At 38.5% G+C, this 15,388-nt stretch overlaps 2 protein-coding genes across 6 annotated transcripts in view; one reads left to right on the top strand and one right to left on the bottom strand.

Annotated features, from left to right (window-relative positions):
- B3GALNT2 (beta-1,3-N-acetylgalactosaminyltransferase 2) overlaps positions 1 to 14,464 on the top strand; it is a 30,455-nt gene extending 15,991 nt beyond the window's left edge. The window contains exons 5-13 of one of the 2 annotated variants that reach the window (XM_085576782.1): positions 516 to 611; positions 5,028 to 5,138; positions 5,903 to 5,981; positions 7,174 to 7,357; positions 8,904 to 9,029; positions 10,882 to 11,041; positions 11,434 to 11,490; positions 11,863 to 12,019; positions 13,022 to 14,464. In XM_085576782.1, coding sequence (XP_085432908.1) covers positions 516 to 611; positions 5,028 to 5,138; positions 5,903 to 5,981; positions 7,174 to 7,357; positions 8,904 to 9,029; positions 10,882 to 11,041; positions 11,434 to 11,490; positions 11,863 to 11,997 — 948 coding nt within the window. In that variant the 3' untranslated portion in view covers positions 11,998 to 12,019; positions 13,022 to 14,464. Of the gene's footprint in view, positions 1 to 515; positions 612 to 5,027; positions 5,139 to 5,902; positions 5,982 to 7,173; positions 7,358 to 8,903; positions 9,030 to 10,881; positions 11,042 to 11,433; positions 11,491 to 11,862 lie in introns of both variants that reach the window. The other variant, XM_021527096.4, reaches the window with a different exon arrangement.
- Positions 7,237 to 15,388, bottom strand: part of TBCE (tubulin folding cofactor E) — a 29,609-nt gene continuing 21,457 nt past the window's right edge. For 3 of the 4 annotated variants that reach the window (XM_085576779.1, XM_077782118.2, XM_085576781.1), the window contains 3 exons: positions 14,994 to 15,053; positions 13,565 to 13,656; positions 7,237 to 13,316 (listed from right to left, as the gene is read on the bottom strand). In XM_085576779.1, the coding sequence (XP_085432905.1) occupies positions 13,224 to 13,316; positions 13,565 to 13,656; positions 14,994 to 15,053 (245 nt within the window). In that variant the 3' untranslated portion in view covers positions 7,237 to 13,223. Of the gene's footprint in view, positions 13,317 to 13,564; positions 13,657 to 14,993; positions 15,054 to 15,388 lie in introns of those variants that run through there. The other variant, XR_014954290.1, reaches the window with a different exon arrangement.

Below are 15,388 nucleotides of genomic sequence, written 5' to 3' on the forward strand. Positions count from 1 at the left end.
ATAATTTCCCCCAGTCCCAAGCTGTTACGGGTTGGATAGAATAGCTTTGTAATTTGGAGGGAAAAAAAATTGAGTGAGATTGTTATATTTGATAGATTACATTTATCTCAACCAATAACTTGATAGGCCAACTTCAAAACTTCTGCCTATGCTACAGTAGAAAGAACTGTAAGTATGACTTCCATGATGAACTTCCAAGGAGTTTGGTTTATAATAGTCATAATAAAAATAAAGTTATACTGTAATCAAATTCATATTTCCTAAACTGTGGAATTCCTAAATGTTTGATGTCTGATAATTTTACTTGCATTAGCTTTTTACTGCCAATGAAAGAGAAAAATTGGTATCCTAAGAGAGCTTGGAAGCTGTTTTCTGAAGGTTGGAATTTGGCAATGCAGAATCTTCATGTAATTTGTTATTATCTAAGAGCTATTTTATGGCCTGTGTAATACAGTAGAACTTTTAATGTGTGTTGTTTTTTTTTTTTAATTTAGTTTTTTTCATGTTGTTCACAGGAAGCAATCTTCAGTGCTCGCTTTAGTCCACCAAGCTGTGGAGTGCAGGTGAACAGGTTGTGGTACAAGCCAGTAGAGCAGTTTATTTTGCCAGAGGTATGTGCAGTATCAGAACTGCCTGCAGTTCTTCTAAGTGATCTGGACAGACTGACTGATAAAACTAGCCTTTGCTTGAGGCAGAAAAGGGCAAGTGAAAACATCTAGAATGTTAGTTCACAGAATCATAGAATGGGTAAGTAGTTGCAGGGATATGCTGAAATCCAGTATTTGTTTTACAGCATCTTATTATCACAGGTAGTTATAAAGCATAAGCCTGGAAAATACAAATTGATAAAAAATTACTTTGTCAAGTAGTAGCAACTTCAGAAAACTTAACCTGTTTCTGATTGAAAACTGTACCTGCTTTGATTCTGTGGGAGGGTTTACCAGAACATGTGGTGCTTCTTTTTCTCTTCTGCTTTATCAGACATTGGCACACAAGTTAGGGAGGGGAAGATGGCACAGGTTTCTATGGAACAGCTGGAAAAGCGGTTTCTGCATCTGATGTCTTGGATATAACATCAAGATACTGTGTGTAATGTTTGCGGTGACAGTGTTATTTGTTTTTGGGATAGGCATATGGAACCTACTTGTGGCTGCATAGGAAGGAAGGGGATTAAACACAAAAGGAACAGAATATAATAGGAAAATACCCTGATGATTTTACAGTAAAAGTCTAATGACTAAAGGCTGGAGAATTCTAGTTAGCAGACCCTCTCAGCTATGAGGAATTGTTCTCAGGGGACCAGTGATCTCTCGCTAGATGTCTCAGCTACCATTTTAGATTAATTTAAATATTTTCCTGGACTCTTGCTGCTGTTTCTGTAAATTGTCTTTAGGTCTGGGTTGTTTTATTACTAAAGAAATTGTGTTATGAAAGAACAAAGCAGGAGAAAACTTAAGAGGGAAGAGAAGACAATTTGTGCCAGTTTATTCCCTGATTTATTCCCCCGGCTCTATACTAAGGAATACACTTGGAAATTTATTAATTTTAAGGGGGATCTGCAGCTGGCTGATTTATAATCTTAGACATTGTTTACTGAATACTATGCAAGTTGTTATGCTGGCAGGAGACCTTTCAGGTGAGCAGACCACGTGCAGTATTTTGTGCATATGCTTTGGCAATCTAATTTCATACTAAAATGATTGAGGGTTATTTTACATTTTTAAAAAGAATATTGGTTACCCAGTAATTTGGTAGTCTATCATGTGAACCTTTTCCCTGTAGGATTTTGTTTTGAGATGCTAAAATTCCAAGCAGTTGTAATTTTGCTATAAATGGTTGCAGTTTTCCTGAGAGGCAGATGGGAAGTACTTCCTTGAGAGAGAGAATATTAGTATTCATATATTTCTTTGTGTGGGCTTCCTTGATCTGATGTGTGTCATGCGCTGAATGCTTACAGGGTAACATGATGTTTCTAACGTAGATTAATAGGGCTTAGGCACAGCATGCAGTCTCCTGTGATGCTCAGAATGCTGAAGCATACATGATGATTCAGAAGAGGTGGCAATGCCCATGTGTTCCTGTCTACTTGTTTGAGAGCACTAAATTTAGTGAACTGTTTAACTGTCATAGGATGCTGTCTGAGACGGTGTCTATTCTCTGTCCTTCCACCTTGAAGAAGTAATGGATTGTACAGACTGCTGAAGAGCTTCATTCATCTTGCAGCTGAAGTGCTGCTCTTTCTGCTCATCTTGGGGAAAGAAAAGGAAATGCAGTATTAGAATAAGCATCTGGCAGGCCAGATTGTGAGAGACAGAATCGATCATTCAGCTTTGGAACGACTGAAAGCGCAGAACAGCAGAAGCGCCAGCAGATAACTAAAACAAACAGGGCTCTTATAGACAAGTCTTAGCAATGCACTTATTTTGTCAAAGAGCCGTGGGCCACTTGCATGAGGATGGGACTCTGTACTGCACATACTCTGTAGTACTAATGGGAAGTAGTTGGAGGAACAGAAAGCACAGCACTGTTTAACATTAGGAAAGGAGTTTGGCAGAGCCGCATTATGTCAGTTCACTTGTTCGGTATTCGCTGTAAATGCCACTGCGCTCTGGCAGCAACAAGGCTGGAATTTAAATGGGGAAAAACAGATGATGTAGTCTCAGGTGTGCCACTAATGTTTTTGCTTTAAGCGTTTTCAGGCCTCAGTTTTCATTAACTGGCTTAGCGTAAGAATAGCTGAGGGCTAAAGTCATTAGAAAATTTGCTTATGAGTCTCTCAGCCTGGAAAATAATGATAGTTTGCAGCCTTAGGACACCTTCCACTAAGGTTCACTGGTAGTAACTGATTAAGACTCCTGGTACATTTTAAGTCAGTAATAGTCAGTGGTGAGAATTGTAATGTTTCTGCTTGCTGAGGCATGAAAGGACTGTCTTGCTCCTAAAGGACTCTCCTGCTCACTAAACAACTTTCCAAAGGTTGTGTCTATAAAGAGGACACTGAAGTGTGATTAGAGCCCAATCCCTACAGCAAAAAACATTGGAATGGAAGATGACAGTCACTGCAAAAAGAGAAATTGAGCCACTAGAAAAAGTCTCGATATTGGTCCATTTATTTTGATAACTGAGAAATAATTAAACAAACAACAGAAAGCTGAATATGAGTCAGCAGTGCCCTGGCAGCCATGAGGCCCAGCCATGTCCTGATGCTGCATTCAGGCACACAGCATCTTCAGTCGGGCAATGGAGGGAGGGGATTGTCCTGCTCTGCTCTGGGGCAGCCTCACCTCGAGTGCTGGGGGCAGTTTTGGGTGCCACAATATAAGAAAGACATTAAACTGTTAGTGTCCAAAGGAGGGCAGTGAAGATGGTGAAGTGCCTTGAGGAGCAGTTGAGGTCACTTGGTCTGTTCAGCCTGGAGAAGACTGAGGGGAGACCTCATTGCAGTTACAGCTTCCTCATGAGGGGAAGAGGAGGGGCAGGTATCGATCTCTTCTCTGTGGTGACAGTGACAGGACCTGAAGGAACGGCCTGAAGCTGTGTCAGGGGAGGTTTAGGCTGGATATTAGAAAAAGGTTCTTCACCCAGAAAATGGTTGGGCACTGGAACAGGCTCCCCAGGGAAGTAGTCACAGCACCAAGCCAGGAGTTCAAGAAGAGTTTGGCCAATGCTTGCAGGGTGTGATTTGGGAATGGTCCTGCAGGGTCAGGAGTTGGATAGGATGATCCTTGTGGGTCCCTTCCAATTCAGCTTATTCTGTGGTTGTGTGAAACAAAGGGAAGGTATTGAGCATGGAAGTCAAGCTTGAATAAACACTGGCTAGCTCCATTATTAGCTTATAAAGCTGGCATTTTAAATAATAGATGAGAGACTTCTGAAGTACACACACAGCTGTCATTAAACACTGAGGCTGCTGCAGATGTTAAGACCTACTTCTAGAGGAAAACAAAAAAAGTAAGCTGAACTCTAATCTAGACTTAAAGGTGTTTCAGTAACTGGAGAATTTTTGGAGAAGATTTCTAGTGTACAAGGAAGATGAAATGGGGAAGAGATGAGAGGTTGGTATAAGTAAACAGACTTCCTACAGCAGCAGGGATGCATGTACAAACAAGTTGTTTTTCTGTTCCAACACCCACACTAACAACCAGTGTGTTTCCTATGAAAGTGAGAGAGACAAAATGGAATGTGCTCATCAAGGTGTCAGGAGTATAACAACCCTACCTTTTCATAAGGGAGAAATTGCTTTAAAATTTTTTAAAAATCAAAATTTACCAATATTCATATTTGTACAACTTGCCACCTGCTCCTTTGCATTTTGTCAGGGGTCTTCAGTTTAAAGTTGAGATGAAGTCCTTTCAAATGCAAGAATTTACACACACACACACATAAACATATATATACATATATGTAAAACATGGAGTGGCAAAGCCTAATTTGACTGTTAAAACCAGAAAATTTTGAAGCTATTCACTTGCCTTTTTCTTCCTTACCAGCCAAGATGTGAGATAAGACTTCTGTCAGTCCTACAGTAGCTTGTGACACCTTTATTGCGATAAAGGTGGCCGTATTTTTCTTTGAGTTTTGCTGGTGTCAGGATCTAGTCTCTGATCTCTGTTTGGCAGATAACGATAAAAGCTGAGCTTGTTTCCAAATCTGTTTGAACGTATTCTCTTTGTAGTGCAGGATTTTATATTTGATTTTTAAAAATTCACTTCAGGTCACCTTTAAATGCTATTTTGATGATTTTAGAAAGCCAAAGTCTTTTACACTAGGCTTCTGTTAAAAGTTCAATATAGAGATTCATTATTAGTTTTAAAATAATTACTATGTGTTACTGAGTTTCACGGATGTGTTTCATTTATGTGTAGTTTATTTTTATTGAAGTGTAAGTGAAACATTTATGTTTCACTCAAGCTAAATCTTGTATGAAGTTGACTATTTTAAAATAATTTTAATGAGCCCAAACTGTTGGACTTTCATTTTTTTAAGTCTTTGTATACCTGCATAACTGTATTTTGCTCTCTTACCAGAGTTTTGAAGGTACCATTGTGTGGGAGAGCCAGGATCTTCAGGGCTTGGTTTCAAGAAACCTTCATAAAGTGATGGTGAATGATGGAGGAGGTGTTTTCAGAGTCATTACAGTGAGTCCCCTCACCTTCCTTTCCACCATGTTTCTATTTTTCCTATAACTGTTGAGAATTCAGCATTTTACTTTCCTGTATTTCTCTGTGTAAATCATAAATTCAGTTGGGCTTGTCCTTTTATCTCAGAAAAGAAGTTTTGCTTTGCCTTCTTACAAAAAAAAAAATAGGCTTGTGAGTGGCATTTTATTTTGAGGGGAGTAAAGCTCTTATTGTTTTATTCAGAATGGGAAGCAGTACCAGTGTATCAGAAATGGCAAAATGTGGGTGAAAAATCTTCTGGTAGAATCCCAACTGATGGGATAAAGTCTGAGTATTTGCTTTTTAGCACTGTCTCTTTTTGTGTCAAATTGTTGCTTGCCTAAACATCTTGTGTCGTTGTAATTTAGCCAGAATAATTTTGCTGTCAACTTCGAAACTAGTTTCTGAAAGTTTCAGTGGTACTGCTAGTTTGGGATGAAACTTAAAAAAATGCCGCAAAACTTTAGTTAAAAATCTTAGTCTTAGTCTTTCATGGCACATTGTGCGAATCTTGGGGTGGTCCTGTGCAGGACCAGGAGTTGGACATCAGTAATTGTTGTGGGTCCCTTCCAGCTCAGGATGTTTTGTGATTCTGTGATTATGCAAGTGCCTGAACCAGCAGAGCTTTAAATTAATTTCATTCTTAGTTTCCAGAAAACTTCACACCTTAAAATCAGACGGAAAACACATCAATAATGAGAGATGAATGAATCTATTAATTTCAATTAATCTGTTCCTAACAGGCAGGGGAAGGGTCACTGCCACATGAACTCACAGAAGGTGTGGAGGGAATAGCGGGTGGTTTTATCTACACTATTCAAGGTAAGTCCACAAAATTTAGCATGACATTTGATATTATGGTAAAATAGGTGATTTAAATTACACTTCTGAGTATAATTTGTGCTGTCTCCATGAATTTAGTCACCCTAGGTTTTCTTTTAGTAGAAACATTTTTTTCCTGGCTCTTTTATGCTTAAAGTCAATGTCCTGATGTGGTTCCTTTGCTTGCCTTTTGTCAGCCACTCCAGTTGACTTGCATCCCTGTGGCTTTTTATTTAGACTCTCTTCTTGTTCTTTGTTACCCAAAATTAAGTTAAAAATGTCATGTAATGAAATCTTTCCCTGATATTTTTCACTTTTTTCCAGTTCTGCTGCAGTTAGAGGTACTGCATCACAGTGTTTAATATGGATAAACAGTTTCCATTCCTGTTGCTCTTTTACACCTATGTCAGCAGAATGTTCAGAGATTTTCTAAGAGCCCTTTCCAATTTCTAAGATTTTGGCCACATAGCACTGGAATCAATGTGTTCTCATTGGTCCAACATAACCATTGACTTTGAGAGTGTTATGGCTGTGTTTTTGTAGCTAGGCCTGGCAGATAAAATTGGGCAGTCCTGTTGTCTTGTCATCTGTGTAGGAGCCTGAATTGAGGTGTGTGCTAAAGCCCTTCCATCTTGTTTGTCAAACTTTTCTTCAGTACCACAAACTGCCTCCTTATCTGCAATATATTTTTAGCTTTTACCTGCAGTTATGTGATGTGGTTCAGCAGGGACCATCTGTGCTACATCAAAGCAATGCCTATTTGATTATATTTATCATAGCATTGTTTGGTTTTTTGTGTGTTTATTTTTTTATGCTAGATACATATATTTAGGAGTAATTGACAGTGGCCTTTTTACTCTACAGTAAGAGTAATAGTGAAGTCCCAGACTGTTTTTTATATTAAGGAACCTTAAAAAGTTGAGTTCTTTTATTACTGAAGAGGACGAGAATACTTCCTCTTAAACTTTTAGTGCCAGGCCTTATACAAAAATATATTTCTTTGTTGTTCCGCAACTTCAAAAATTTTGTAGAAATTTTGTAGAAATTTTTAATTGCAGGATTTTCATAATCCAAACTATTTGAATGCTTCTTCAGATTCATTTTGTCAATGTGTGCCCTGTATGATCCAAGAGAAATGTGAAATAATATGTAGATATGCATCTTTTTTAATAATGGGTGCTGTTTCTTTCAGAAGGGGATGCCCTTTTAAAAAGCCTCCATACTCGCCCAGAAAGGTTTACAAGCCACATAAAAAGCCTCGAGAAAGAAGATGCTTTATTGAAGGAAGAAAGTAGTATGTATGATGACATTGTTTTTGTAGATGTCATTGACACTTACAGAAATGTTCCCTCCAAACTGCTGAACTTCTACCGATGGTAAGTTGAAAAGAATGTATTTTCTTACTTTCTCTTAGGAATGCTGTTTGTAGTGCATTATGTTATTTGACAGGTTCCATGAAATACATGCCTTATGTGATTTACTTCATTAAGTTGTATTTCTCTCTCACAATTTTGGGTGCATGTAGTGAGTAAAATGGCAGTGCCTATAGGTTTTTGAATGCTGACCCTTGGTGCCTCAAATCAGCACAAGCTAGCAAGACAGGCTTCTGCTCTACGAGTCCAGGTGTAAAAATTTTCATTTCTCCTTGTGATTTCTTTTAATTTGTTTTAATTTCTTTTAATTCTTAAACTGAAAACTAGCAGTTTAAGTATTTTAAAGGATGGCTTTTGGCCGGTTTGAATACTTACTCAATGTTTCAGTTTGTGGCTGTTGCTCCAGTCACATAATCATCTTGATGGGCCTTTGCTGGACTCTCTGCCCAGTATGGCCCTGTCCCTCTTGTACTGTGGAGTCTAAGAATGCACACTGTCGTCCAGATGTGGCCACACCAGTGCTGAGAGGAGGGGAAGGACTGGAAGCTTGTGTACAGGGGAGACAGAAGGTTGATAGGAAGAATTTTCATAGTGTAATTGCATTGTCTGGGGTGAATCTACTTAGTTTCTACCTCTAATTTCCAGTGATTTCCATTACTCTGAGACAACTGTTTCAGTTAATTGATGCTGCTGTGGAGTAAAAAATACAGTTGGCAGTTGTAATTTAACCAAAATTCGTTTTAGTTGCTTGCAAGATTATGCACTTCACAAATTCCATGGCTATGAATGCAAATGAAAAACTGAACCATGTTTTCAGGTCTAAAAGGAGGTTTGCATCAAGACTTAGATCTTTGTGTTAATTTCTTACAGATTAGCAATTTTTCAAGATTTAGTAACAAAAGGCTTTTAAAAATACCCTGCTTGTTATAAGAAGTTACCCTTACAAACGTTTGTGACCAGCCAGCCATGATCCCTAGAATCTTAAGCTTTTTTGGTTATTTTATATGGGTCACATTCAACTATTTCAGACAGGTAAGGATAACATTTTTCATGTTTGAAGGGTGTATTTACAGAGACAGAGTAAGCACAGAGTTCTTTCCACAGATGTTTTTTATCACCTATGACCTTCTCATTGCCCTTGAACTGACTGTCTCGTCCTGAAAGTAGGCTACTGACGTGTACCCAGTGGCTTTTAACAGCTGTGCTGCCATCAGCATCAGGGATTCATATCCTTCTGAGGTCAATACTGCTTAAGATGGCTTCACTAGTAAATCCACCATCTGTCCTGGGGAACAAAACTTCAAATTTGATTTCTTCCGCTCATACACAAGTCCATGTTGTAAGATCATCATAGGATACAGCTGCATCTCCTTTGAAGGACAAGCAGTCAGCCTTGGTCAATAGAGAAAACATTTAAAAGTCAAGGGTAGCAAAGACATTCCTTCCCTTTTGCTTCATCCCCACATCCCAAAAAAACCCTTGCAGAGCTTGCTGTCTGTAGTTTGTGGTGCGCAGCTCCGTGTCTCATCACTTTTCATTTTGGCTACAGGACAGTGGAATCAACAAGTTTTGACTTGCTGCTGAAGACTGATGATGACTGTTACATTGATTTGGAAGCTGTTTTTAACAGGATAATGCAGAAAAAATTGGACAGGCCAAACATTTGGTGGGGAAAGTAAGTTGTTTTTCAAAATTACCTTCAAGTGGTTTTTCTTCTATGCCTAAGGAAGCCAGCTGTAAAAAGCAGGACTTCTGTATGTGTTAGATCTTTGAATCTCAGAATCTGAAATACAGTAAATTTCCAGGGTATGCCTTTACAGTGATTTAAACTTGCTGAATATCTTACCTGGTTTTAAAATGCGTTATAGGCATCTTTGTCATGGTGCTTAAGTAAAAAAGAATTTTCCAGCAATACAGTGAAATTATAAGGGAAGTACATAGTGCACAACTATAAATATTACTTTTATGATGTCACTGTGATTCTTCTGGTGGGCTTGAGGAAGTGAGGTAAAAAGGAGAAACTAAATTTCTGTTCTGGTCTGCACTTTATTGTGACATCTGTAAATTTTAGGCATTGCTACCCACTTCTGCTGCTACTATAGCATTCAATATAACATAATGGTATAATGTGGCTTCCTGTTGCCTTCTGCTCATTGAAGAAGAGCAGACCTTTGCTGCTTTGCTTCACAAATCTAGTTCTGCCTGTTGCTTACACATAAAGTGATTTAATAAGGTGTGTGGTCAAGTGTGTGAAAGTTGGTTATCTTGTGATTAACTCAAAGATCTGTAGGAGAGACATCTTTGACTGTAAGTTCTTTAATAGTCTTCAGGTCAGGCAAGTATGACATGCAGGGAACACTACTGAAATAACTATGGAAATATAAAATGATTATCAAAGTAGATGCTTCTCAGTCTGAAGGGGGTTCAGCCCTTCATGCTGTGTATTCAATGGAGTGGAAGATATTGAGCCTAAAGTGAATTCAGGTATCAGATGAGACTTTCATTTACTTTGTGCTTTAACATGTCAGCTTCAGTTGAGAATGGGCAGAATCTGATAACATATCTGTGACTCAGCTGTAATTCCTCCCTTTCAGGGCTGTTGTTTGAAGTGACAGTTCTTAGTAGCTCACTGAAGCTTTCAGCTGCTTGTGCTCATGACTGGAAATCAGCAATGCTGAACCTCTTTGTAAAATGGGGAGACCCTGCTGCATTGACACAGTTATGTCTCTTAGCTGTGAGTGCATGAAGTGTTTGTGAGGCCAGGGGAGTGCAACAGCAGCTTCTTCCCAGAGAGGGAAAGCAGGATGCCTTTCACTGCCTCACTGGGCAGTTAGACAGGGTCCATAGGGCTGCACAGTGCGGCAGTGAGCTGTGCCACACTTTGAGCATGTGGGGAGACTGTGCAGAGACTGCTTCCTGCAGGCCTCTGGGAGTGAATAAAGCCTTAGGGAACACCACTGCCAGGAAGAGTTCTTTTGTGATTCAGTGATGGCAGCCTTTGAACATCTCCTTTGTTGAGCTTCATTTGGAAAACAGCTTAGGAGGAAGGTATGTACCGCTTCCTGATTTTTAAGCAGCCACTAGTTTTAACAGGAAAATGGGTTGCATACCATTGCTGTCTGCATACCTGCTGGAGGCACTGCCTGTGTGTCATGTTGATTAACCACAGGGGTTAATTAGCAGGAGACAGATGTGCTTGTTACAAAATAGGTAAGGATGTGTGTGCTTACCTAGTTCAAAACCCAACAGCAAGGTGCAGATGCTGAAGATCTGACTGTCAATATTGCTTTTGTTTCTGTTTTGAAAACTTTCTCTTATTATCCAAGATTGACAGGCCAATTAAGTCCAAACAACAGTTAAAATTTTAGCTTTGTGCCCTAGAGAAATAAGACTAGGAGCTATAATTAGAATTACCTACTTCTTTCTCTCAATCATTCACTATCAGTATTACTTCAGTTGTTACCAGTGTTCATAGGTTCCACAAAGGACTCTCTATAAACATCTCATGTCTAACATGGTCTCTTCAGTTTCAGACTAAATTGGGCAGTTGATCGAACTGGGAAATGGCAAGAACTGGAGTATCCAAGTCCTGCATATCCAGCCTTTGCTTGTGGGTCTGGCTATGTTATCTCCAAAGACATTGTGCAGTGGCTGGCAAGCAACTCTGAAAGATTAAAAACATACCAGGTAACAAAGATTAGTTCAGTTTTTCTGTAACAGCATGTACTGGGTGAGTCAGAACATTGCTCAAGTGTTAGCATTGGGTATTCCTGGCTAATGTGGGCTTTTGCTATGTTTTTGGTTGCTGTGCTTAGTGCCTGTTCTAGGTCAAAGCTCAGATGTTTTGGACTGAGAACCTCTAGAGCTGTAATCTTGTTTTTTTGTACTCTGTTTTTGTAAGAACAATGTATTGTCATGGGAAAGGTGGGAGGATTATTTTAACACCTCTGCAGTAGTCTGGCGTAGGTTTTTGTAGTTACCATTCTTTCCTGCTGGTAGATTATACAACTTATTCCAGGTCAAAGTTATGCTTTTTGCTTTCTTGGTGCTCATATCTATATTTTTTATTTTTATCTCAGGGTGAAGATGTGAGCATGGGCATCTGGATGGCAGCTGTAGGACCCAAGCGATATCAAGTAAGTCTGAAGGAATTGTCTGACCTTACAGAAAGAAGAGATGCCTGCTGTTCCAAGTAGCATAAAACAGGAGAAATGTTTTTTTTGTTTTCTTTTTCTTTAAAAAGGAATTGAAATAACCATTGAATTAAAATCCAGAGGAAAAAAGTCTTTTAAAGACATATTTAAAAGTAAAACCACAAAACTGCCATAAACCTGCAGACTCCATCCCTACCCCCAGGTTCTCTGAATAGGTCTAGCAGATCAGTTTGGGACCTTTGTGTGCAATGTTTGTTGCTAGAAGCAATAAGCACCTGATTCTTGGAAGTGAAGATTGTTGGAGACTATATACTTTCTAAGAAAACCTATTGAAATGTTTCTCTCTCTTAACAGGATGGTCTCTGGTTGTGTGAGAAGACATGTGAGAGTGGCATGCTGTCTTCCCCCCAGTACTCACCCCAGGAGCTGGGAGAGCTCTGGAGATTAAAGGAACTGTGTGGAGATCCATGTAGATGTGAGGAAAGATGACGGGCTTGCCTTGGAAAACAGGGTAGTGTATAATGATCATGGAAAAGTGTACATTTGGATTCATTCCCGGAACAATAAGAAATATTAAGGTACCTTTTAATGCTGGGTTTCAACTAAAGTATAACAATATTTGCACATCCCTTTTGATAATTACAAGTGGACTGATACAATTCATTTTCTATAGTATAGATGTTCATCAGACAAAAACCAAAATGTTCAAGATTAAAAAAAACAAAATCCTTTTTATATAAAGTCAAAGACCTACTTGTAATTAATAAATGCACATAAGAACACCAACTAGCCTGTCTTTTGTAAATTAAAGCACTACCGATTGATTGATTGATTGATTGCTAGGGTGTTCCAGGATCCCATGGAGAGTTGTGCCCAGCATCAGCTGGTAAGTCTTGCTGCAGCAGGTTCTGTGCTGTCTGAGGGATTGCCCTCATCTGTGCAGGAACAGGGACAGCAATGGGGGTTAGGATTTGTGATTGGTTTGTTTATACCATTGTCATTTTAAATTTAAAAAAAAAAATCAAGGTTTGCTTATACCAAATCTTTAAGTACAGCAAGCTTGGCCTGATACAGGAGGGATTTCTGAGAGCTCACTCTGACTAGATATGAATCTGAGGTAAAATAAGTAAAATAAGATTGAGGAACAGCATGCTAAAGATTGTAAAATAAATAGCAATGCCCTGCAGTGTGCTGAGAACTTATTTATAATGTGGATAGAAGGGACGTCTGGCAGATTTTGACCCTAATCATCTAAGATAGATGCTTCTAAAAATACTACTGGGTTTTGTTCACATTAAGGTTGTTAGATGTAGGTGAAAACAAAGAGCAAGTGGCCTCTCAGTGCAGCACTGATCTTGTCTTGTCAGCAAAGAGATCACAACTCAGCCCTGTACTTGGTTCAGTAAAACAAATTTTCGCACTGCTGGGGGCAGGCTGTATAAAATCTTGGCAAAAGGGTGACCTTGAGTTTTATTTAATTGAAGCATTTAAGCACTATTTGGTATCTCTCCAGTAGGACAAAGGAGCAGATGTTTTCATGGAGGCTGATGATCAAGTTGAGGAGCTGAAAGTACAATTGTACAGCCCTTTGGTGCCACGTATGTGAAACTCATATTCACCTGTATGTCTGTTCAGGCACAGGCTGTCTGTGTGTCTGTCTCTCTTCTGCAGTTCTTGTGTCAGTTCTTCCTTCAGTCCAGCAAGAGAGTCCCTTCTTACCATCGTACTAACACACAGTCTCCACTTTCTATTGAGTAAAACTGCAAAGGCTTTAAGTCATTGTCTAGTTCGACTTCTTTTCCTTCCAACTAGAATATGAAAGCAAAAAAAAACTGATCAGACTTACACTGAAATCCCTTCATGTAAACCGAATAGCAAGCAGTTGCAGTCAGGGAGAATCTGTCATATTACAGGCATGAAATTAGGTCCTAAATTACAGCATGAAGACAGCTCTCCTCAAGTGAAATAAATGTCTTTATATAGTATTTTAGAACATATGCTATGGACCTTTAGCAGCATGAAATATTTTGTTGTTCAATATCTGTTTTTAACTCACTTTAGAACTTTTGTAGGACAGTTTCAGGTCTGAGCCAGGAATTTTAAATAGGCGATACAGCAGTCCTTTGACCTTCTGAATAGTCATAGACTCTGTTGGGGGAGAGAAAGGAAAGTTATTAGAAAAATGTTGCTGCCACTCAGCTGTAGCGAAGTACCAGTGTTTCACTTTACTTGCAGGTAGCAACAGTGAAAGGCTGTATTGCTGCTTCAGTTCTAACATTTCAATAATGTCTGTGGTATCTGAAACAGTATCTGCTACTGTCAAATGAAAATGGTTTAACTTGTGGTGGACAGGACAGGATGTGCTACTACAGATTAAGCACTTTGATCCCCTATGCCAAATTGAAGTGTTACAGCTTCATAATTTACCTTTTTTGAGTTTGTATTTCTACATGCTAAACTAAGTGACCTTTGGGACACATACCAGACAGGTTCTGACTGCTTGCATCTGGCAACTCTTCCTTGCGTTTTCATTACCAGGAATTTGCTTTCCCAGCACAAGTAAGCAAATGGCATGGTGGAACTAGTGACATTCTTAGGAATGGTATTGAGTTATTTGTCCCAAACACATTGTCAACAGAGCTGTTTAAGTTATGAAATCAGTTATAGGAAGGGGTATTTTTGTAACGGATCTTGAATGAGTAGATGTAATTTGTTCCAGAGGTGATACCTGTGTTTGCAATAGATAAACTCAGTATTTTGGTTGAACTTTCACTTCTTTTGAAGCTTTATCTAAAGGCACAGCAATAGCGAGTTACTCCTGTAATACCACGCATTGTACTTTACTTAGACAAATATTTTTCTATCAAACATTTTTGTAAAAACTGTATCTATCTGATTTTATGCGACTTGTGATAATAAATGTGATTTTTATTTTAGAATAAAGCTTGAATACATATTTTCTCTCAGACTTCATTCTGACACATCTTTTCAAAATATCATCTTAATTTAGAATGATCTTATTCATTCTAGTATCTAAAACTAAAAAAACTAGGCTCTAAAACTTCAAAAGACAAATTTGATGGAGGTCAGAACTAGATTTCTAATTTTAATGTATTAGATACAAGACCTCAGTATTTAGATTTACACACTATGCGGTTGCCTCTTAAGACTTCATGTTCCAGTTACTTGGTTAACACATCCACCAGATTTCAGCCCAGTTAATTGGCCTTTAATTGCCTCAGACACATTAACTATGAAACCAGAAGCAGAAGTCCTAAGACAGACAAAGCATCAACTTCCCATCTTTGAGCTGGACTGAAAGTAAGTATGAAGGCCAGAAGAATAGTGATTTTTTCAAACTATTTCTTCTTTTGTCATTTCTTTATGTGACAGAGGAAAAGGTTTCTGAAGCTGCCATTCTTAAATACAGTTGTTTGAAAAGGAGTGATGAAACAACTGCTTGAACATAAGCAAAGACTTCTTACCTGGTAGTTTTTTCTCCACTGGCTTCTGTTCAGGTTTCTCAGGACACTTAATTGTCAAAGCTTAAGGAAGAAGGATGAGGCATTAGTGAAAGAATGATAAGCCTTGTTCTGGCAGAAGCTTTCTAGTCTGTTTTTATTACAAATTGTTTCCCATAGCGCAGCCTGATCTCAAAAACTGGGAGGTAGCCTGCATCTCAGCAGTTAAGATAGCAAATAGTTATTATCTGAAAAATTAGTTAATTAAAATAACAAAGTTTTTTATTCATCTTCGGTAAATTATTGTAGAAGTGACTTCCTAATTCTTAAAGGTAGGATTTTTTGGTCAAAATTAGTATATAACTAAAAATGCTTAATTTCTATTTAATTTTTTTTTAATAACCTGCAGTAGAATGGAA

Source organism: Lonchura striata, chromosome 3 (assembly GCF_050655825.1).
Source record: "Lonchura striata isolate lonStrDom1 chromosome 3, ASM5065582v1, whole genome shotgun sequence".
NCBI lineage: Eukaryota > Metazoa > Chordata > Aves > Passeriformes > Estrildidae > Lonchura > Lonchura striata.